Genomic DNA, 23,138 nt, shown 5'->3' with positions numbered 1-23,138 from the left:
TAAGAAAACATTAGCATATTACAAAAGCATTAAAATACATATTAATTTATCTTTTCTTATTTATCTTTGCATCCACAACCGTCCATGCCCTCCACATTCAAAAAGTATTCATTCCAATGGATTTCCTATTATCGTTTATACATTTCTTCACATTTTGAGAAATATTTATAAAAGAGGACCACCTTCATTGGTATGCATATATCCTCTCTCTTCCTTCTGCTTCTCTAATATAATTTGTTAAGTAAGACATCCATGCTACAATCCGCAATGCTACTTTAGTACTTTAGCTGCTATCACACACACAGCAGGTAAAGACAAAACAGTAAGATTAAGCTAGCTGTCCAACCTCAGGGCTTTAGGAAACGATATTCTGATTGCAGTTTTCAGACTTCTGTAGAATTCCAAATATTTGAGTACCCTCGAGGATAACAGAGATGAGGTGATATGTGAGTGCAGTGAAAGTGTGACACAATTAAGAGCAATGAAGAGGGAAAGCAGGCAAAGCACTAAATATCAATCACAAAATGTACATTAACAAGAAACCAGTGGACCTGCAACAAAATGGTGTAGTGTGGAGTGGAATTTAAGACTCTAGATAGTCACTTATGCTCCCCAAATGCTCCCTAGGTAGATAGTTCCATGAAACATATCCCGCAAACACGGCTGTCCATATACATAGTGGCTGATTCTCAGTAACAATTCCTGGCTCTTCAGTAGCTACTAAATTATCTGCTATAAGATCCATACCTATGAAAATAAGTGGTACTCCCGCCTTTCGCCACTCTTGCCAGAGAACTCTGTAGCCAATGGGAAATGTCAACTCAATGCATCAGAAAACTCCACAGAGCCCACCACACAACACACAACACAAAGGTTGTGCAGGAACTCTCCTCTGCACAGCGTGGATATTCTGTGTTGAGTGTTTTCCAAAGAAACCTTCACCGTTGTGTGGAGTTTTCCCGCCAGGCAACATTTTTCTCAATCTGGTATAAAAACTCCACTGTGGAGTTCAAAAACCATCGTTGACTAACGTGTTGTCTAAACTGAGCCACTACCATCCCTCTGGTCTATAAAACCTACTAAGGGCAGGTTTCTGCAAGAAGAAAAATCTAACTAATCAAGTCTTGACCAAGACCAAAGTAGTCATCTCCAAGGTTTCCAGGAAACCATTCAAACAGTCCCTGTTTCTTAGGAACCTCCACTATGTAGAACACGCTTGGGTAATTTTAGAAACATAGAAGTTAATTTTAGCATTGGTTTTGCAAGCCTTTAAAGCCCCACACATACAAAAATGAAAGGATCTCATTTTGAATACAATATTTTCTAATTATCTGTTTGAAAAGCTCCAGGTGTAACATCGCTGTCATCTCCCCCACTTTTTTTTTTTTTTTTTTTTTACCCAGCTCAGCATTGTAGCCATTTCTCAACATTAGTAGAGGAATTCTGCTGGCTTGTTACATTATTTATGCAGAGCCAGATTGTGCAGTAATTATGCCTATACTATAATCACTGTGTCATTTGCACTTGTTAGGTACATGGAAAAAAGTTTTTTTCCCAGGCTTAAATGCCCTGAAAAGTACGCAGTAAGTGGAAATGACTGTGCTCACTCCTATTAGTCTCGGGGTTATTTATACCTCTGCGGATTAGCACGGTACAGTGCAATTAGGCTTTAGAGGTACCATGCAAATCGAAAAGTTTCAAGAGCTCTTAGGAACAATTAACCCCTAATGCATTAACATGTTCTGTCTGAGAAGCTGTCTTATCACTGGTTATGTTCCAGAAACAGTTTTCGAAAAGGGCTTTCCAACAAGCTGTTAAGAGACAGATATCTGAAGAAAGGGTAGGACCTATTGTTCCATATTAAGTGAAAGCATGGTCCAAGACACAACTTAACCCATTCAGTCATTTATCCATGCTCATCTTCTTATTGTTAAGCATCCAGGGATGTTTTTACAAGGGAATCCATTCCTTTACCATCACAGCTAATGAACATCTCTAATCCCGTCTTACTGATTTCCCCAAACGTTTAAAAAGAAGCTGACAGATACGCAGTAACAGCAATAGCGACTGCAGAGTCTCTTAGAACAAGGGTGGGCAAAATTCCGCCTGCGGGAGGGGATGGGTAAAACTTTTGTTGGCTTTGGTGTTTTATAAGAACGTACTAAAACTCACACATTTCTTCACAAATGGAACAGGAAAAACTTGTGATTTTAAACAACAACAACAACAATGAATGTGGGGGAAATCGCAACTGACAGATTTATTCCATCAGGCCCAGGGCTTTGAGGGCTTAGCTCTTAAAAGTCTGGGTTTGAATCCCTAAGTATTCAGTTGTGTTTGTGATGCCAAATTAGAGTCAAAACAACAACAGGGAGGCATGCCAATCCAAAAAGAAAAAGCAACTGACTGAGTCACAAAGGTGTTTGTTGGGCAAGCAAACAATAAACAAGTGTTTTTGTGACTGAGGGTGCAATCCTACGCGTGTTTAGACAGATAAAAGTCCTACAATTCCCAGCATCTCCCTGCTGTATGACTTCCTTTCTGTCTAAACATGCAAAGGGTTACACCCTCAGTCACTTCTTTTTCTTGCTGAATTAGTGTCACCACCTCTTTTTTCAGACAGACTCCTCACCTATATAGCATCTATATAGCAGGCAGGTACAATATGTCCTCTCCATGTTGGGAATAACTGTACCTATTGCGTTTGACTGGAGCAATATCATTTTGGTTCATTTTTTGTAAGAATTTACCAAAATTCAGTTTTCTTCATATACAAAACAAATTTGAGATGTTTAGAAGAAGAAGAAAAGAAGAGGGAGGAGGAGGAGGAGGAGGAGGAGGAGGAGGAGGAGGAGGAGGAAAGAGAAAACAAAACTGAAAAAATCATCCCTCCCTATCCATGGGCCACATCCAGAGTGTGCAATGTTTTCATCCAACCCTAAAGCCCAGATAATTCAAGGTACAGGATTTACCCTTGGACCTGATGATAATTCTGGTGCATTTATGGCCCACTGTACAATTTTCCTATTCAGATGTGTTTCGCTTGCTGAAAGGTTTACCAATCCCTGTGTTAGAAGCACAAGCCAGAGTTTATAGGTTTATTTGTGAAACAGTTGATTTGATTGAAAGAGGCAATCCAAAGGCAAATGTCACATATCTCATGTGCAACAAGGGACAGAAGAACACTCAGATCCCATCGCACATCCTCCCGAATAAAAACTCCCTGATCATGAGCATCATACAAATGTGCAAAGAGGTAATGCCTCCTTGGAGAAGATCGCAGCTTTTCTCCCCTTAACTTCCCCTCCCACCCCCATCTGTGTTTCATGCAGCAAAGAGCAAAGTTTTGCCCAAGAGATACCATGGTGTTGATAATCCGCTTACCTCCAGAGCGAGCTTTCAGTAACACTCCCCAAGTTGAAGTCATGCAGCTTTGTAAGAATGAGAATCACCTAAGAGAAGGAGAGAGAACAGGAGGGGGAGAAAATAAAGGATCTGCCTTCAGTTTTCTCATATCGCATCTGAGATCAACCAAATGAGAGCTTAGCATTTATCCATTGAAGTTAGGGTATTATAGGATCAAGCAAGAAGTGAGGTGAAGGCTAAGAAGGGAGAATCATTAGCTTAATGTATCTCATTGCTAGTAACATTTTATTTCAGATCTGTAACACCTTGGGAAATAAAACATGCCACCAGAATTAGCTTTTCATTTCTCTCTATCTACATCTGGGCTTATTTCACTAGCAGTGCAAACATATTCCTGTTTACTCAGAGGTAAGGCTGGCTGTGTTCAGTTGGGCTTACTCCCAGGAAAATATGCCTAGGATTGCAGCCTAAACAGCAGAGTCAGAACTCACTCTAGTGATCAGGGTGTTGGACACAGAGAAGTACTCAGACTCACCAGAGTCATTTTTCCCCTGAACCTGGAAATAGCTCTGAACCTTGTGTTTTGCAGAATCCTATATCTGATGTATGGGATCATGCTGAAGGAAACTGCTCTGGGACTCTTTTTGGCAGAAGAGCAAAGTAAACAACGCTTTAAATACATAAATAATCAAGAAGAACTGTTGATATCTCTTTTTCTTCCATCTTTTACTCTCTTCTGCTTTTTCTAAGTCCTGCCCAATTATCTCCCCTTCCCACTTTTCCACTACAGCCAAAAGCCATGGTTTGCATGGTAGGCGGAGCAGACCCGATCTGGAAGTTGCGGATCTGGAAGAGAAGCGGATCGGGGGGTCCGTGCACACCCCTAGTTAAATCGTTTAAAAATCGCTAAAAATCAGGGCATGATCCAATTTCCTTCAAAGTGGCCATGCCTAAGGTCCTATGTGGAAGCTATCATGGTGCCCAGGTACATGTGTGTATCTTGAAAAATGATGGAAATGAATGCAGTTTTGTAAATTGGGGAAATGGTTGAGGGTTAAATCGTTAAAAAATGCTAAAAATCAGGGGATGATTTTATTTACTTCAAAAATTGGCACGAATAAGTATCTATTTAGAAGCTATCATGGTGCCCAGTTACATGTGTGTATCTTGAAAAACAAAAAAATTATAGGCATTTTTCTTTTCCAATGTAAGTCTATGGGGGGAAATCCGGACCTCCTGATCCAAATTGGTTCGGAAGAGGTCCGAATCGATCCAGAGTAGTTTGGACCTGATCTGGAAGGTCCGGATCAGGATCCAGAACAGATCAGGAGGTCCCTGCACAGCCCTAACATCTACACTGAAGTACGTCCTATTGCCTTCAATGGGACTTATTCCCAAGTAATTCAATATTAATTGTATCTCACTTTCTTCAGATTGTGCTCATTGAGTCATAGCACATAATTTTATTTCCTTTTTATCTCATTCTGTTGTCAAGAGCTTGGGGTGGTATATACATGGAAGTCTGACCACACATTTTATCCTCACAACAACTGTGCAAGGTAGTTAGGCTGAGAGGTAGCAACTAGTGAAAGATCACTCCATGATCATCATGGCTGAGCAGAGATTTACACATCAATATATTAGCCATGATACCATATTGGTTTCATGCAGTGAGCCTTCAACTTTTGCCTTTCATGCTCCAAGGACATAGGATCACACCTGCAAGTTAGTCCTGATATAGTTGCCAGCAGTAGCAGGATCATTAGACTGGCCTATGAGAAACTCTCCCCACCACTGTAAATGGTAATTCCTGTACAACATACTTTCAGTGGGTTGTTCAATGAAATTTCTTTCTATTTGTGAGAGATAATCAAGATGAATTTCATTTCCTAGTGGATGATGATGAATTTATTTATTTATTTATTTATTACATTTCTATACCGCCCAATAGCCGGAGCTTTCTGGGCGGTTCACAAAATTACAGCAAAGTTAGTTTCTGTCACTTTGGATTTATCTTAATATCTGTAAAACTGCACCAACTAAGAAAGAGCTCATTTGTTGTCCTATACTCTGCCAAGTCATGCTGATAATTAAAGAAGTCTACAGAGGCAGGTCACAGTAGCCAGTGCACACACACACACACCCCATCTGAATGCATGTGGGATGTGGCCCATGTGGCTGCTGCAGTTTGTACACATGTGGAAATTAAAAAGAAAAAGAAAATGTGAATCATGTAAGTCATGGCGGCCAAATAGACAGCCTCTGTAGAGGTGCTGCTTAAGCACATATGGATTCCAAGCATAAGTGTTGTCCTCTTTTTTAGCATGGAGCGGTCCAATACATGCAAATAGCAGTGTGCAGGAGACACAAGCCCTCCGTGTATAGAATATTGTAATTTCATATTTTCATGGAGACTAGGGGGCTGGAGAAATGTATTTCTTTCAGCGTCTTTCCAGACTCCTAAACTATTTCAAAGTACATTCCAGGGCAATAGTGGGCCATGCTATGAAATAATGAAATGTTAGAATGAAAGGCTGTGATCCTAAACTCTCATTTGTGGAAGTAAGGGCCAAACTATACATTATGCTAATTGAATATTGTGTAGGTGAGGCTTCCCTTTCTTATTACTCTTGGATTGGGGAGATGGCACTCTGGAAGGGTGGCCATGTGTCCCAATTTATAGAGGGCAGTCCTCTATTTGAAGGGCTGTCAGAGGATAATCCCCTCTTCTAAGGGCTGTGCAGCTCAAGTATGGTTTAAAGATCAAGGAACAGAAAGGGGGAGAGCAGGGGCCTTGAAGTTGATTCTTAACTGATATTAGTAATTCTTTCTAAATTTTAGTCTATACATAAAATTCAGTACATGCAAATGTTATGCAAATCCACATCCCCTTTGGGGTGTGTGTGTGATGCATTTCCTCTTTTTTGGTGATGCATAAGTGCCCACTGTATATGTAACTACTTTGTTCACTGTTGCATTGTGGATGCATTGGTGATCATGGCATGACACTTGGAGAGTCACTGCCAGTCAGAATAGACAATACTGGGTTAGATGAACAAATATTCTGATCTGGCATAAGACGTATCCTAAGCATTTATTAAAATGCCCTCCAGGCACAGAATCCCAGGACAGTGTACACAACATTACAAACAAACAACAAACCCAATATAAAAATCAAGCAATTGCCCATTAAAAATTAAATTAAACAACAAGCAGCAGGGCAAACAAGAACACAAGAATCAATTCAGATTTACAATAATTTAAATTTAAAATGTTAAACTATTAAAATTTAAAAGTTCCTGGTTGGGGGGTGGGATTAGCTTGGTGCCAAAAAGAAAATGAAACTGGTGCCAGTGATATCTCCACTGAAAGGGCATTCCAAAGTAGGAACATCCGTTCCTATATTCACTGTAGTTTGACCTTCAGTTGAGTAAGTGCCTTCCCCAAGCATTAGTGACAATAATAGAAAAAGCAACCAAAAATGTCTACATTGCATCAATGAGTTCTCAACTCCTAAACGTTCCTGGTTCAATTGCAAACTGCTTGCTAGAACTGGATATAAAACTGTCTACTTGGCCTCTTGCATATCTCGCAGCTCCTGATGATCCAGTTGTGAATAGAAGTAAAAAACAATTCTTTTAAATTACTGTAAAAAAAACCTCTTGTTTCCTGTGATACATCTGTTCAAATTCTAAGTATTGTCAATATATAATTATCAGTAATAATAATAAATAGCAATATTAAGCTGGCCTCTGACACATTGCGGGGGGGGGGGGAAACAAGTTCATCCCCCCAAAAGAGGACACAGATTTGCACAAAATGTTCATGTGCAAATGAATGTGTATAGATGCAAATTCAGAAATAATTGTTTTAATTTAAATAGAATGACAGTAGATTTCATCACTATGGGGAAAACTGTGGCCAGCTAACCCATGTGCCTGCTGCTCAGTGTGTTGTCCCAGTGCTAACTACTGATGGCAACTTTCTGGCTCCTGCTCCCCATTCTTAGGGTTCTTTAAAGTGGACTTCAACAGGACAGTCCTTCAAATGGAGGATAGTGTCACACAGAGGACTGTCCTCTGACAGCTCTTCAAATAGAGGACTGTCCTCTTGGAAAAGCAGGATACATGGCTATTCTAGTTCATATAGCAGCAGCAATACAGAGTGACTTTGTCTGAAAACCCTGAATGATAGTGTTCATTGGTCTTAAGAAACTCAGAGTCGTTTATGTAGCTAAATGGTCAAAGGCTTCCAAGATTATATACTTTTCTATCCTGCATCAAAGAAATTAAGGTTCTCTGTTGAGTTGACTCCCCAGTCTAGCTGCACATTTTCATGGCCTTCACTTAGAAATGTCAAGCAGGCCATCAGCTGCAAAGTAAGGAGTTAAACTGATGAAACCCAGTTGCTTTTTAAGACTATGCAAATGTCTTCAATCTGTCCTCGCTATTTATCACATTCCACTGTCATCTCAAGGGCTCAAATGCCTTGCTTTCCATTAACAGGTTTTAATCTATTAACTATTATCTGTACTCTGAAGCCAGTGCATCTAAAATGTAAGGATCAGCTCTTGTCTTTCTACTTTAAAAGCACTAGTAGTTTGGGGCTGTTGAAGGGCACTCCCAATACAGATGGAAGGTGCCTAGCATTTACCAGTCCAAAGGGATTGGTGAACTATTCGTCCTTAACAGATTTTCTGTGGTAAAAAAAAAAAAAATGATGGAAGAAGAAGTGTGGAAACACAGGAGGGTTACAAAGGGAAGACGATGATATCCAGACCTAATGTAAAATCCTATAAAGTTAGGGTGACCATATGGAAAGGAGGACAGGGCTCCTGTATCTTTAACAGTTGCCTAGAAAAGGGGAATTTCAGCAGGTGTCATTTGCATGCATGCAGCACCTGGTGAAATTCCCTCTTCATCACCACAGTTAAAGCTGCAGGAGCCCTGTCCTCTTTTGTATCTGGTCACTCTAGTATAGCTCCTGCAGCTTTAACTGTGGTGATGAAGAGGGAATTTTACCAGGTGCTGCATGCATGCAAATGACACCTGATGAAATCCCTTTTTCTCTACAACTGTTAAAGATACAGGAGCCATGTCCTCCTTTCCATATGGTCACCCTAATAAACTAGGCAGGATGGTTGTGCAATAAAAGCCTCATCTTGAGGCCCCCTCGATTACATTTTGTACTGATCTGTGGTACCTCAGAGTAACGCAGACACAAACTTTACCTGTCCTCATTTGTGTGATTGTATCCAAAGAGAACAGGAGGTACAAAAGGCAGAGGTTTAGAACCTGTGAAGTATGTTGTAGCTTTAAGAAAACAAACCAACAACAACAATGAAGGGAGATAAATTTTCCCAAGGCTTTGAGGGTGGTATCTTAACAATGGGAACAACTGGAAGATATGATCCAGCGTCGGTGGTTGAATCAATAAAAATAAATTATGGGACCTCTTTTGCTGCAGCGTCCTATAATGCACGATGGAGGACTCTTAAATCATATCACTGCCAGCTAGTGGAGATCGTATTTATTTTTAACTGACTTACATAGAGATAAAGCGCAGGCTTCTGTTATTTTAAGCAAGCGAGATGTCTTCCCTAGTGGCAATGCCTGTGTACTTGCAGCAGGGCCATCTAAGCAGTGCTGGCAAAGATACGACGGGGAACAATTGGAGCCTGGCAGAGGAAGCAGTTAGATAACATAATAGGTCTCTTTCAGATTCTAACTTCTGTGCTTTCCGTTACTTGCAAGCTGTTTTCTTCCTTGCTGTGGTTTGTTCATAATATCTTGGGATTTTACCCAACTGTCCCCTGTGTTTTGCTGTGAGCTTTTAAAGGCTGACTAATATGCCATGCATCTCCTCAAAGATTATCTCACCCTGACTTATGTCTGATAATTATAAATAATATCAAGCTTTTGTGCGGAGCTTCTTCAATGGGAAGATGAGAGGTGTTTTGTGATCTAAATCCTCAGCTGGCTCTCCCAGGAAGTTTGTAATTGTGACTGGATTCTAAATTAGAACGCCAAGGAATTTTGTTTATTTGAGTTGGTAAAGTAATACTCTTTACTCCTATCTCGATGCCCATCAACCTTCAAACTTGGAGGCTAACAGGCATCCTATGCAGGGCGGGAGGAGCGCTCCTCTTGCCCTGCTTTTTCTCTAGACCATGGGTGACCTACCTAGGGCTCTGCAGAGCAGGATGGAAAGAGGCTGGGGCAGCTGGAGGATTCTTCACAAGCCAATCTCTTTACGTCCGGGCCTGCGGAACTGCCCCTCTTTTCCTTCTCTCTGAGTTCATGTTTAGAAGCTCATAGAGACAGCCAGCATGGTTCCTCTGCACTGGCTGTGAGGAGGAGAGAGAGGGATGCAAAGCTCAGACTCCTGGGTCCAAGGTTGGAGTGCTATCTCCAGCCTTGGATCCAGGAATCCAAAGTATCCTATGGCCACCCAGACTCTGTCTAGGGGGCAGAGGATTGCTCTGAGTGACTTAACAAGAAGCTAATGATACCGGTCATGGACACCTGAGACCATTTCAGAGCTTTCTAATCTGAACCAACCATTCTTATTTACAAAGGCATACTGTTTTTATCCACATGGCCCTTAATGCCCTATAGGATTCTGTAGACAGAGAGCCCACAAAAGCTAATGCCACAATAAACCTGTTAAGAGTCTTATGCCCTCTCCCCCCCCCCCCAATAGTGTTTGTCTTGATGCTGCCATTGACTAGTTGCAGCATGTTCCAAATCAAGCTAAAATAGCTACGCTTCTGGAATGTGTCTTCTCATTAGGCATACTCAAAGGCCTTATGCCATCAGGGATACTGCAACTATCCATGATTTCTTTATTTATTTGCTCCCAGCTTGAAAACACATTGTTTCTGATAAGTGTCACAAACAGCAAGCAGATTACAACATCAAAAAAATGTGGCTGGATCTGTAAGCTGATGTGCAATTGATCAACTGCAGTTCATAAAATCTACATCATGCCCAAGAATATTTCACATCTATGTTGCAAAGACCCATGTGTAAGCTTTGGAAAATATATGGCTTGATCATGGAACAGTAACACATGGAAAGGTAGAAGTATCCATAGAAATGAGAGGGGGAATGGCTTTCACATCTCCTGCTTGTCATAAAACTGGCATGTTCAAGAATGAGGAACTTAATCACTGAGGTCTGTTATATCAATCATGCTAGGGTTAATCCTCCCAGGGTTTGATATCTGCTCTCAATCATAGGATGAATGGGCCTGCACACCTGGCACAAATGAGAATGTATGGCTTCAAAGGTTAATAGGCTCAGCTCTCTTGCTCCTGCCCAGCCAAACCCAGTTTGTGGGAATTGGCTTCAGCTTGAAGACACTGTGCTTCATTGCTGAAGACACTGATTGGGGTCATCTGCGCTAAGGTGGCTTCATAAAACATGAGCCCTAAAGCAAAGAGTACTAGTGGTTCTGAGAAAACTAGATTGAGCTGGGATTAACAAGATCATGCTCTTTTATTGTATATCATTGCACCTGTAAGCATGAGAGAGGGAGGGGGAGAGAGAGAATATTCAAACTAAAGTGGGTGTTTCATTCTTTCACATGGAAAGAGTTTGGGACAATGTTGCCAAACTTGCCACATCAGTATTGGGCAATATCCAATGCTGGCAGTCCATTCATGCTTATTAGGTTATGCTGGCAGGCATGACTGCTGGTGCTTGTTTCAGCAACCTTGGAAAATAGCTCAAACTAGTGTCTCTAGAACAGGTCAGGTCAGCAGAGACTCCTTCCATGCTCTGCTGACCTGCTCCATTCTGAAAATGCTAGCATGGGCTAGTTTCTGGTTTGTATGAAGTGCTAGCTTCCCATTGCACTAGCAGGCATTCCTCCTAGTGCTGTCGCACCATTGGATACCACCCATAGCTGAATAAATCAATATTAGTTGAGCAACCTGGTGGTGCCTCTAAGTCCATAGCTAGATGGGGCAAAATCCCGGGGCGATCCCCGGGATCGTCCCTGTGCGTTCACATGACACACAGGGGATCCCAGGATCAGGGAGGGATGATCCCTCCCTTTCCCCAGGATTTCACCCTTCCCTTTGAGCCTGTTTTTTCTGCGGTCCCCGGCAGAGCCCGAGGCGTCACAGTTTGTCCTGGTTCCTTGCGGTTACTTGAGAGGAGCCAGGACCCACGCATGGGACCCATCTAGCTCCTCAGGAGCACTGCACCCATCAGGGTGGGGTGGGGGGAGCAGGGAAAATAATATATGTGGATGATACCCAGCTCTACCTTTCCTTTTCATCAAACCCAGGTGAGGCAGTGGCTGTTCTGAACCAGTGCCTGGGCACGGTAATGGACTGGATGAGGGCTAATAATCTAAAACTCAATCCAGACAAGACGGAGGTACTGTTAGCGGGTGGTTCATCTGTCCGGCGAGGTGATGTTTGCCCTGTCCTGGACGGGGTTGCACTCCCCCTAAAGGATCGGGTCCATAGTTTGGGGGTGCTCTTGGATCCAGAACTGTCACTTGAGGCACAGGTGAACTCAGTGGCAAAGAGCACCTTCTATCAGCTTAGGCTGATATACCAACTGCGCCCTTATCTGGACAGAGATAGCCTAGCTACAGTTATCCATGGTCTGATAACCTCTCGTTTGGATTACTGCAATGCGTTATACATGGGGTTGCCTTTGAAAATGGTCCAGAAACTTCAAGTGGTACAAAACAGGGCAGCATGGTTACTAACAGGGACTGGCCGATGAGACCACATCACGCCAGTCCTTTTCCAGCTTCATTGGCTGCCAGTCCAGGTCCGGGCCTGATTCAAAGTGCTGGTATTAACATTTAAAGCCCTAAACGGTTTGGGGCCAGGCTATCTGAAGGAACGCCTCCTCCCGTATGTACCTGCCCGGACCCTAAAGTCATCCTCATGGGTCCTTCTCTGCGAGCCCCTGCCAAAGGAAGTGAGGCAGGTGGCTACCAGGAGGAGGGCCTTCTCTGCTGTGGCACCCCTGCTGTGGAATGAGCTCCCTAAGGAGGTTCGCTTGGCACCTACATTATATGCTTTTAGATGTCAGGTGAAGACCTTTTTATTCTCCCAGCATTTTAACAGTCTATAAATAAATTTTAACTTGGTGTTTTAAATTTGTAATTTTGCATTGCTGCTGTTTTTATCTGGTTGAGCTTTTATATTGTATTTTATAGTATGGTTTTATACAGTTGTTTTATACTTTGAATGTTTTTAATTTTTGTGAACCGCCCAGAGAGCTCTGGCTGTTGGGCGGTATAGAAATGTAATAAATAAATAAATAAATAAATATTTAAAAAACACCTTACCTTTTGCGCATGAGCGTTCATACGCATCTTCCCTTTACAAAAAACAAAACAAAATGGCAGGTGCAACACCTCCCCCTCTGTGGTTGTCACGCCCCGCGTGTAAACAGAGGGGGGATCTTGCAATAAAAACATTGCAAGACCTTCACCCCTCCGTCACACAATAACAGGTAGGTCTAGCTGAGGCTTAAGACAAATGTGGGGAGGAGGGAGAAATCCAATGCTTATTCCTTCATTTCAGACCACAAAGGTGTGAATAATATTGTAAGTATGGGAAGGATTTCAATGCATGTAATGATTTTATAAATGATGTTTATAGATAGATGATAGATAGATAGATAGATAGATAGATAGATAGATAGATAGATAGATAGAGATAGATAGATAGATAGATAGATAGATAGATAGATAGATAGTGTCTGTATGTATATACATAACAAAAGAAATATGTACTAGGCAAGAAGGCAACAGTATACTATGTCCCTGACCAAGACTGCTGGCAGAATCTATTTCTGTTTTTCACTTTTTTCCTTTCAGTATTTTTAGATTAATTTCCCCATACACGGCCTGCAAAGAAGTTGCCTGCCTTCCTCAGTCCCCTTATTAATTATACTTTGTAAATATGTGGACAGGCCTGTGGATGAGCTATGTTAATCTCTGTGCTGATAAAGCAGGATTTCTGAGAACAGAGATTACTCCAATGCATTGGATCAGCAAGGACGGCTTCTCAGTAGTCTATTCAAAGTGATCAAATATCTCTCCTTCTAATAACCATGTCTCCTTGATTCAGGAGACTAACTGCCTTTGACTTGACACTTCTTAGTTGTCTCTGAAGTTCTTCATCATGCCTCAGAAAGAGTTGAATGCATTTACACTCTAATTTGTTAGAAACAAAGGACCATCTATCTGGGTGCAGGGGTATATATGCAAAGCATTTCGCCAATTTAAAGTTGGCAGGCACACAAGGAGAGTTTAATGAACTAAAGTAATTTTCCTTCCTTGTAAAATTTTATGGCCATGAAAGGTCTGCACAGCCACTGAATGTGCTCAGAGGCTCCAAAGCTGTCTAGAAATTTATAGATTTGTGGATCTCCAGTACTTCTTCTGTACAATGGGAGATTCCCCTGAGATTTATGTTTTCTTTAAAGAACAAAAGGGGAGTGACCACAACAAACCCAGGTCTACTTCTGTACTGTTTCCACTGATTTTTGTGAACCGCCCAGAGAGCTCCAGCTGTTGGCCGGTATAGAAATGTAATAAATAAATAAATAAATAATATGTGGCCTTTCTGTGTTAAAGTGAAGCCTATCAGGCATCTAGTCCTCAAAGTCCATTAATTCCCTTTGCCGCTCAGAAGTGGAAGAGAAAATATAATACTGATAACGGCATTCTAGGTTCTTCTCAGCTTATATCTGCTGCCAATTCTGGTCAGTTTTATCTAAATGATTGCAGGGGTGCTTCTTTCTTTCTTTCTTTCTTTCTTTCTTTCTTTCTTTCTTTCTTTCTTTCTTTCTTTCTTTCTTTCTTTCTTACATTTATATACCGCTCCATAGCCAAAGCTTTCTGGGCAGTTTACAAAAACCACTCTCTGGGCGGTTTATAAGTGTTTTTCTTAATAGTATGAAGCTTTGTTAGATCATATCTGTGGTCCTTGCATGAAGCATAGCACATCTGGAAGTAATTGGAGACCAGCATTCATCCCTAATGGAAAACAAATCAGAGTACTAAATCCCACTGTAATGAGCAAAGGAATTTTTAATCTGAATTTGATTAGGAGGCTAAAACTAACATGTGATCTGAAGCTTTTCAATTCATTTGGGGGGGGGGTTGTCTTAAGTGCCAAGAAGAGCCAGTCTGATTGCAATTGTTTGTGCAACCATTTATTGGGTGGCCCCAAAAAGCAACATCTTACAGCAGGGGTGCAGAAACCTAGGCCCATGGGCCAAATTCAGCCCACTTTGGGTCCCAGTCCAACCCTCTGGGGGCTCCTCATCCCTTTTCGCTGAACAGTGATCATTTTGGTGAATTCCCAGCTTTTGGACATTTTTTCCTATTCTAAAATGTTGAAATGCATCTCCTAATGTTTTAAGCTAAAATATACTGGCAATGTTGGTATTTTGGCCCTGCCCTTTACCTCTGGCCCTTGCCTTTGATCCTATCCACCACTAGAATGCAGCCCCTGAGAGCTTCTTTGAATCAAATTCTGCCCTTGGCCTGAAAGAAGGTTCACCACACCTGCTCTGGGATGCATTGTTTGCACGACATCACCTGATCTGAGAATTGCACCCATGAATCCCCTGAAATTTTGCAAGGGAAACTGAGGTGCATTTGTCAGAAGGTGCAATGCAGTTGCTTGGAATGTTTGTATTGTTGCAGCAAGGGTATCAGGTCTGATCAGCACATTTTCTTAGAGCCTCATCAGATGGGAGCGAGTTGTAGTTCCCTACCATTGCTTCTCCACTCTACTCCTGTCCCATGCTACTTCCTCTTTCTATTGGGAGAAGAAAGAGAAAGTAAAGAAAGACCATGTGGCCCATTCAGGGGCTGTTTTTATTGTGCCACTTTTCCTGCACACAGCACGAAATAGCAGCACATTCCTTTTTTAAAAAAAGTCAAATTAAAGGTGGTCCATTTTGTCACAGAAAACAGGCTAGAAGGAGCAGGAGGCACACTGGAGGTGGACAACGTTGTCTAAAGGACATGTGAACATCCATAAGTGGGCAGTAGTGATCATGCTATAAAACACTCATCTGGTGATGCTCTTAGGGCTTTGCTAGACCTACCTGATAATCCGGTGGTGAGGAAGGGCCAGCCCACACTAGAAGTAGCGCGGGTTGTCGCTCCTATCCACACGTCATATGTGACGGGCTGCAAGAAAGCCCCATCGCGTCCACCAATTTTTTATTTTTAAAGGAGACGGATGCGCACGAATGCTCGTGCGCTTAGGTAAGTTTTTTTTAAAAAAAATCATTCTCCCCGCTCCCCCTGCCCCCGGCTCTGCTCTCTCCCCCTGCCCCCGGCGCCGATCTTCCCCCGCCCCCGCCCCCCAGCTCTGATCTCTCCCCCCAACCCGGGCTTTACTCTTCCCGCCCCTACTCTTCCCACCCCCGGCTCCGATCTCTCCCCCTGCCCCAATGGGAGCACTGGGCCCCATGCACAGCTTCTCCTGGCTATGCGCAAGTAAGTGGCATAGCCAGGAAATGCCTTGGAACAGGCTAGACCTTCCTTGGTCCCAGGCTCAGCCCAGGACTGCAGAAATACCGGGCCCAAAGTGATGCCCATTACCCCGGGGCCAAGCAGGGTTGACCCCCGCCTGACCCTGGGAGCCCCTGTGTGTCATCTGAATGCACAGGGGTGAGCCCGGGTGTCAGCCCAGGCTAACCCCTGGTCTAGCAAAGCCCTTAGTCTCTTGTCTTGTGTAATCTGGATAGGGCTGTTTGCCCATTGTGGATTGCTCAGTACGTTTACATTCTATGAAATTATGCACATGTCAGGCATGAATGTGAAAAACCTTCAGTTGGTGTCGAAGGCCATTACTTCCCTACTCTTCATGGTCTCTTTGTCCTTCTGGTCTTGGGTTGATATCCCTGAATATGATGAACAGAGTCATTTGCTATATTTCCCACAAAGCAATGCTGCTAGGAATTCTGCACCCTGCCAATCAAAACCTACATTGGAAAGAGGTTTGTGTGCACGCATGTGTATGTGTTTCCCAAGTGGTAAAGAAAATTGTAAGTTCTGCTCATGGCAAACTAGCATGATGATCCATTCCTCATCAGAAGGGAATCGACAGTGGGGCGGGGAGATTATTGCTTCTTCATCCACCAGACTTTGTAAAGTTGTCATAAATTTAGCATGATTAATACAATGAATTCACATATTGACCAAATGTTTTCAAAACCAACTGTTCATCAATGAATCTTTCTGTGTGTGTTGGAGAGTGGTATAAAAAGAGGGAGTCCCAGGCTCAAACCAAGAATCTAATACAGTCTTCCCCCACCTGATGTTCTCCAGATGTTTTAGACTACAACTCTCATAATTCCAGACAATCTCCATTCTGGTTGGGGCTGATAGGAGTTGAAGTCCAAAAGATCTAGAAGGGAGCAGATTGGGGTAGGCTGCTGTAGTCTAACTCTTGTAAACCCCATTTGAATATGAGGATGTTACACATACACACACACGTCTCCAACATATTTCGAAGCTACTTAAATGCTAGGAACTATCTGAAAGCAATCGAAAGTATCAAGTGTTCATCCTGGAATGAGATATATATCTACACTGCAATACACATTGCCACACTCACTCATACTACGCAGTATGGAAGAGAACAGGCACTTATGTGCATCTTCTTTCCCAACCAATACATCAGAATGCACGTATTTCCATGTGGATTGAGGCCACTAAATGCTCCTGCATCTATTTGTGTCAAAGAGACTATGCAATAAGATTGTACAATTCAGAGGAAAGCTATTCCTTCACACCATAGCATGAAATATTTCTGCCCCTGATATTATAGGAACTACTGACAATACTATTAGAAATGCATCTTTAAAATAAGCCCCTGTTTTGTTCGAATGGTCAGGCCAAATACAGTTCACTTGGTCCCCTAATAAGCACATTTTGTCAGTTTCTCAGGTGACAAGAAAGGCATTCACACAGAAGAAGAACAGTGCCTCTTGGCAGAGGTACAAGAGAAGGAGTCTCTGCCAGAATTAGCTAGCCGACTTACAAAAGCTACCTGTCTTTTTCATCTGAATATTTGCCAAGAGAGAGAGAGAGAGAGAGAGATTTTCAATTGCTACTTGCAAATTTGACCTTGTGGTAAATACATTGAAAGATTTGTCCTTGCAAGGCAAAAGGATATAATTTCCTAAGGGATGAAAGTTGTTGGGGAAAACTCTCAGGTATTTGCGACACTGTGACAGCATTTGGTTTCCATCCAGAGCTATGATTCTTTGTTGCTGTTGTTTGGTTTTTGATTTTAAAATCCATTCATCTGTTTTCAAGCCAAGAAAATAAGACAAATACATTTCTCTCCACTTTTATAAATGCCTTGTGTTAGTAATGTGTACTGTGGGAGATGTGAAACAGCACAGTTAATGCTGTCATGGGTAATTTAAGTGCTTTGTTACTTTTAAGAGAGAAGGAACAAAAGCGAAACAAAGGACACTGAATTCAGATCAATGTTAATGCAGCATTATGGCTGAACATTTCAATGCTAAACAAGGTAAAAGAGGCAGAACTGTGAACCACTGTCTTTCATAAGCTTATTTATTAAACACAAGCAGGGAAGAAGAAAGCGAAATTATGATGGCACACCATGAATCTGTGAAATTAGGATTGAAGTCTCATGGGTGACCTTGAATCATGCACATTGTTTCTCTTGACTTGAACTACTGTTCCCACCATTTATCCTGAGATAGCCCCATGTATATCAAATATCGTGTAGCAGATAGATGAGAAATTTCTGCCGCAATAACCCTGGTAGTACATAGGAATACAGAAAGATATCTTCTACTGAGCCAGACCATGGGTTTATTTAACACACTTTTGTCAACACTGACTGGCAATGGCTCTCCAGAGTTTCAGGCAGGAATATTTCCAACCCCACCTAGAGATGCTGGTGATCAAACCTGGGACCTTCTGCCTGCAAAGGCAGTAAGGATTGAGAAGGAATTTGTTTAGTTTGCATTTTATTATTTCTATATTTACAATATTTATATACTGCTCTATATCTAAAATAAATTCTGGAGCAGTAAACATAGGAATAAAATAGTAAAAAGATAAAAAGATTTTAATGCAAGTTTATCTAATTTTGCACTACCAAACCAGCATGCAAAACGAAATTCAATCATGGTTTGGAATTCATGTTTCTCCAAATTTTGCAATGGCATTCACCAACCAAAACAAGTGCAAAAATATGTATATTGGGGCAATAAAGCAATATATTTAGAACAATTGCTTGCAAAAAAGAACGTTAGACAAAAGGCATACAAAAATTGAGGCATTTGGATAAATGTGTGCAAAAATGCTTAAGAATTTTCTTGCGAAACCTTTCTTTTTAAAAATAAAATAAAATAAAAACCTCAATGTTCCCGACAAACCAAACTTAAGACTGAAGAAATTCTCAAAGTTCAAGGCAAACTGAACTTCAGATTTGAAAAATAAGAAACAGAGGGAAAACTAAATGGACAGAGTCATCCATCCCCATCTGGCTGTGGCTTGGTAGGAGAAGAATCTACATTGACCTGGATCTTCCAGCACTGGACAAGTGTGCTAGGGCATATGTCGCAATAGTGATGTGCAGAAGTAAATGCTTGGTCCTCTCCCTGCATTGGTACAGCCACCGCCAGGAGATCTGGAATAACACCTCTTTCCTGATAGCCTTCTAGTGTTCCCTCCTCCTCTGCACCTCTGAACCCTTCAACATGTAGGCATACTGAATCTGAGACCATAGGAGTGTTGTCTTTCACAGTGTAATCACTCAGGACTGTGAAGGTTTTGTAGAAATCTGTAAGGTGTTAAGAGGATGTTGGGACATAAAAAATACCTGTGCTTGGCTGCTTCTGAGAAAGCAGATTTATTGTGATAAAGCAGCATAAATTCATTCTTTGCGATGCTGTCACTGATCCTAGGCATTTCAAAGCTAGGTGAAGCATGTTCTGCCTGAAGTATTCTCATGACTGAGCCACTTATTCCCAAGATGCTCATGCAGTTAATTTGCCAAATCCTTCAACAAGTGGGCCACAGTCTGTGTCCACAATTAAGACTCTAACCTACTTGTTTAATTACAGGTTTTCAAACAACATGGAATTTGTTCACGCAAAAAGAGTGCCATTGGGAAAGAAAGAATGAAGACCAAAGAATATTGGGGAGTGGGGAGGAATAACAGAAACAGAAGGACAGAACACAGAATACATTGGGAGCAGACAATAAACACAGTGATATGCAGGAGATTAAATGCTAAGCAAAGTTTCATCTATGCTTGGAGTCGGATGAGATGGCAGGTGGCTATTGCTCAGTAGTAGACATGTTTGCCATGCAAGAGGTCCAAAGTTCAATTCCTGGCATCTCCAGGTAGGGTTGGCTGGGAATGAAACCTTGGAGATCCACTGCCAGTGTACACAATTCTAAGATACATGGGCCAATTGTCTGACTCAGTGTAAAGCAAACATTGTGTGTTCCTATAAGATGACTTAGAATCTATGGGCAATATTCAAGGTATAAGCTTGAGTCTTCCAGTTCCTAACCCACTATAACTGATCAGCTTAGATGTTGCTAGCAAAGGTCACTTGTATTCCTGCCCTAAGCATGAAACTGCAGGTATAGAAGGAGGACCCTCTTTGGTCTCATTTCTAATGGATGCCTGGGCAGAGCTAGCAACAAAATTGGGCAGTTTTTAAACCAGGGGTCACCAACCTTTAAAGGTCAGAGAGTAGTTTGGAATTTTGATAGTGCCATGGGCACTCTCAGAAACGGCTGCAATGGAAAGGCTAGCCCATTTACAAAATGGCTGCCATAATAGGTGTGGCTAGTCAAAAAAAGCCCATTTCCTAGAGAGCAAACAGGTAAGACTGTGAGCGTGTCTACACAATGCCTTTATCCCAGGGTAGTCCTTGGATCATCCCTGTGCGTCCACATGATGCACAGGAACCCTAGGGGCAACTTAAGACTAGCGAGAACTTACCCCGGGATATCAGGAACTGTGGAAAAGCCAACTTTTCCATGGTTCCAGAACCATCCTGTGGACCACAGCCATGCCGCCACTGCTCCCGGGTTGTCCTGTCCTCCCCGTGAGTAGCTGGGACAGTAAAATGGGCATGGAGCTGCACAGGAGCAGTCCGTGCCCATCGGGGGTGGGAGGTGAGGAGTGGGGTGGGTTTTTCCCCCCTTTGCCTTTAGTGCTGGGGCATGATTGCACTCCTCTCGTCATTTTAAAAAATGGTGGCAGCATCCCTCCGGGACATCACGCGTCCGTCTAGACACCCAGGGAGGATTGCAGAAGCCGGTAAGACTGCGATCCTCCCCCTATATCCTTGTGGTGTAGACATTCCCTAAAAGAAAAATAACTTGCCCACAAACCTAAGTATAAGGCAGAGGGGAGTTTGGAGCTCCAAAATACACCACCACTCTTTTGAATCCAGTATTTTCATCTCCAATACCTATTTCACACAATGGAAACTGATGAGGCTCAGAGATAAGTAACTTGACAAGGAACTACATACAAGGCAATGTGGGGTCTGATCCCCAAATGCCAAATCTTTTATTTTCCCTCAAGAAATTTCAGAACGCGTGTGTGTGTGTGTGTGTGTGTGTGTGTGTGTGTGTATGTGTGTAGGCCTAAATGTACACACATTTTGCAACTATGCTGGACCAAGAACTCTGTCATGGCTTGATTGCAAAACTGAAACAACGTCCACAGAACATCTAATGAAGTCCAACTATATTTAACATTATGCCAGTGGCATGGGAGCTGCTACAATGTGACGCTATCCTGCGTCTGTGCTTGGAACATGAAAAGCTCCAGGCCATGTGGGAAAAGGCCGTGCTGTAGCTTCTCACTGCATCCTGTTTCATGTCTTCAAGAAACTGAGGCAGTGCTGTTGACAAAGGGGGAAAACACACAATATGGATTGCTCTGCCATGGCCCAGGGCTTCTCACATGACCCTAGCAGCACAGGAAGCAGCCCATTGACAAGGGGAAGATGTCAAAGAGCCAAAGAAATCACTCTCCCATTTAATCAATTTTCTGCTATGCATCACTCATCTATTACACAACAGTTGAGAGGCCTTGCCGCTCTGTATACCAACTAAATCCAGAAGCATCAGGATACTCTCAGAAAATGTGGGGGGGGGGGGGAGTTGAGACACAAGTGCAACTGAAGTAATGCTCAGGAGCATGGGAGAAGTATTCCATAGAGGGTGAGAAGCAGTTGCCTACCCAAGCGGGAGAAAGCGAGAGAAAATGAAAGCAATATAGTCCACATAAAATGCTGACATGGTAACATCTGACACATTTCTAAAAGACAAAGCCTAGCAAATCGCAGACAAACACAAAAGCAGGATGTGTGTGTGGGGAAAACAAACAACAGGAGGAAAAATGCTTCCCCCTATCCAACAATGCTGAAACATCTTTTAAAAATGTGAGAGAACAAAACTTCAGAGACTAGGCAACAGCTGCAAGAAGAACTTCTATTATTGAGAAGCAGAGGACAGAGCACAGTCTATCTAGGGGGCTATTTCTGCACTACATATTTTGAAATTAGTACTTTAGGAATTGGGAACTACCTTACTGGATATGTTCAGGATAACAATTATTTTCCCATTTCTAGAGGGGTAGCTGTGTTAGGGCCAAAGCAAACATTATGTTAAAGATGTAGGAAGCAGCTACGTCTTTTGCTCTTTTTTACTCCATGGTATGCACAGGAGCCCCAACCCAAATTTATTATGGCACAAGCTTTCCTGCATGGCAGTTCACTTCATTGGAGATGTAAAGTGTTACGTTGAGTTGCATGTTTATATGCACACATGGTTGTGGGGCAGGGGAGAAATTGTGAACGCTTGAGATCAGAGGGAAATTAAACGCAGATAATTACCTTATTAACACTGGCCAGTCACACAACAGTTGTTAGGTGATGGCACAAGCAACCTTGTACTGGTGAGCTGATTAACAGATGAAGTGTGAATTAAAATGTGTTGCCCTCTTTCCAAGCCACAGGAGATAGTGTTAAACTAGTGTTAAACTTTGCAAGGGGGGGGGGGAACCAAAACCAAAACATGGTTTATGCTAACACAATATCGCTAGCACTGGCACCATGACAACATTGGATACTACGCTAGGTCTGTGCCTCTGCTACCATAGAAACAACAAATCACCATCCTCAAGGTTTGAACTCCCCTTGGAAACCTGATCTTAGGACCAACTGGCATCCAGGACCAAATTCAGATTTCCATGAGCCCTTGGCATGGAGCCCAACCGTTATACCCATCCCTGCTACAATTTGCAGCCATAGAAGTGAGCAACAGCACAATGCAGCAAGAGGGGGAACTGCCCCCTTGTTGCCTAGGCAATGTAGGAGCATGTCTCCTTCCCTCTTCCACCAGCAGAACATGCAAACTTCTTAAAGGCCATCTGAATCGTCCAAAAAAGGAGAGGGACCAACTTTGCACCAATGAGGTTACGAACCTAGGGGTTCTATTTTGGCTCAGCAGTGATCATTGCTCAATATTTCTTTGTTGTTGTTGTTGTCGTCGTTTTAAATTTGTTTGTTCGTATTTACACTGGACACCAGCAGATCGAATACAAGGCTAAATGGGCCAAGCGAACTCTCCAGCTTTCGTCAACCCACACAATGCTTTTCTCAATGCTTGTTATTCCTCAAGATGTGGAAAATAAAATGCAGTAGGATGGATGGAAATGGAGAGTCGCCTGATTTCTATTACTGCTTCAAGGCCTT

General features: G+C 42.4%; 1 protein-coding gene across 1 annotated transcript in view; it reads right to left on the bottom strand.

The window, feature by feature from the left end:
• SORCS3 (sortilin related VPS10 domain containing receptor 3) overlaps positions 1-23,138 on the bottom strand; it is a 526,629-nt gene that overhangs the window by 337,247 nt on the left and 166,244 nt on the right. Inside the window, exon 2 of the mRNA XM_063133247.1 lies at positions 3,385-3,452. Coding sequence (XP_062989317.1) covers positions 3,385-3,452 — 68 coding nt within the window. The remainder of the gene's footprint in view (positions 1-3,384; positions 3,453-23,138) is intronic.

The sequence above is a fragment of the Elgaria multicarinata genome, chromosome 8, assembly GCF_023053635.1.
Source record: "Elgaria multicarinata webbii isolate HBS135686 ecotype San Diego chromosome 8, rElgMul1.1.pri, whole genome shotgun sequence".
NCBI lineage: Eukaryota > Metazoa > Chordata > Lepidosauria > Squamata > Anguidae > Elgaria > Elgaria multicarinata.
The sequence above is the reverse complement of the archived record's forward strand: the minus strand, read 5'-3'. Positions and strand labels throughout refer to the sequence as shown.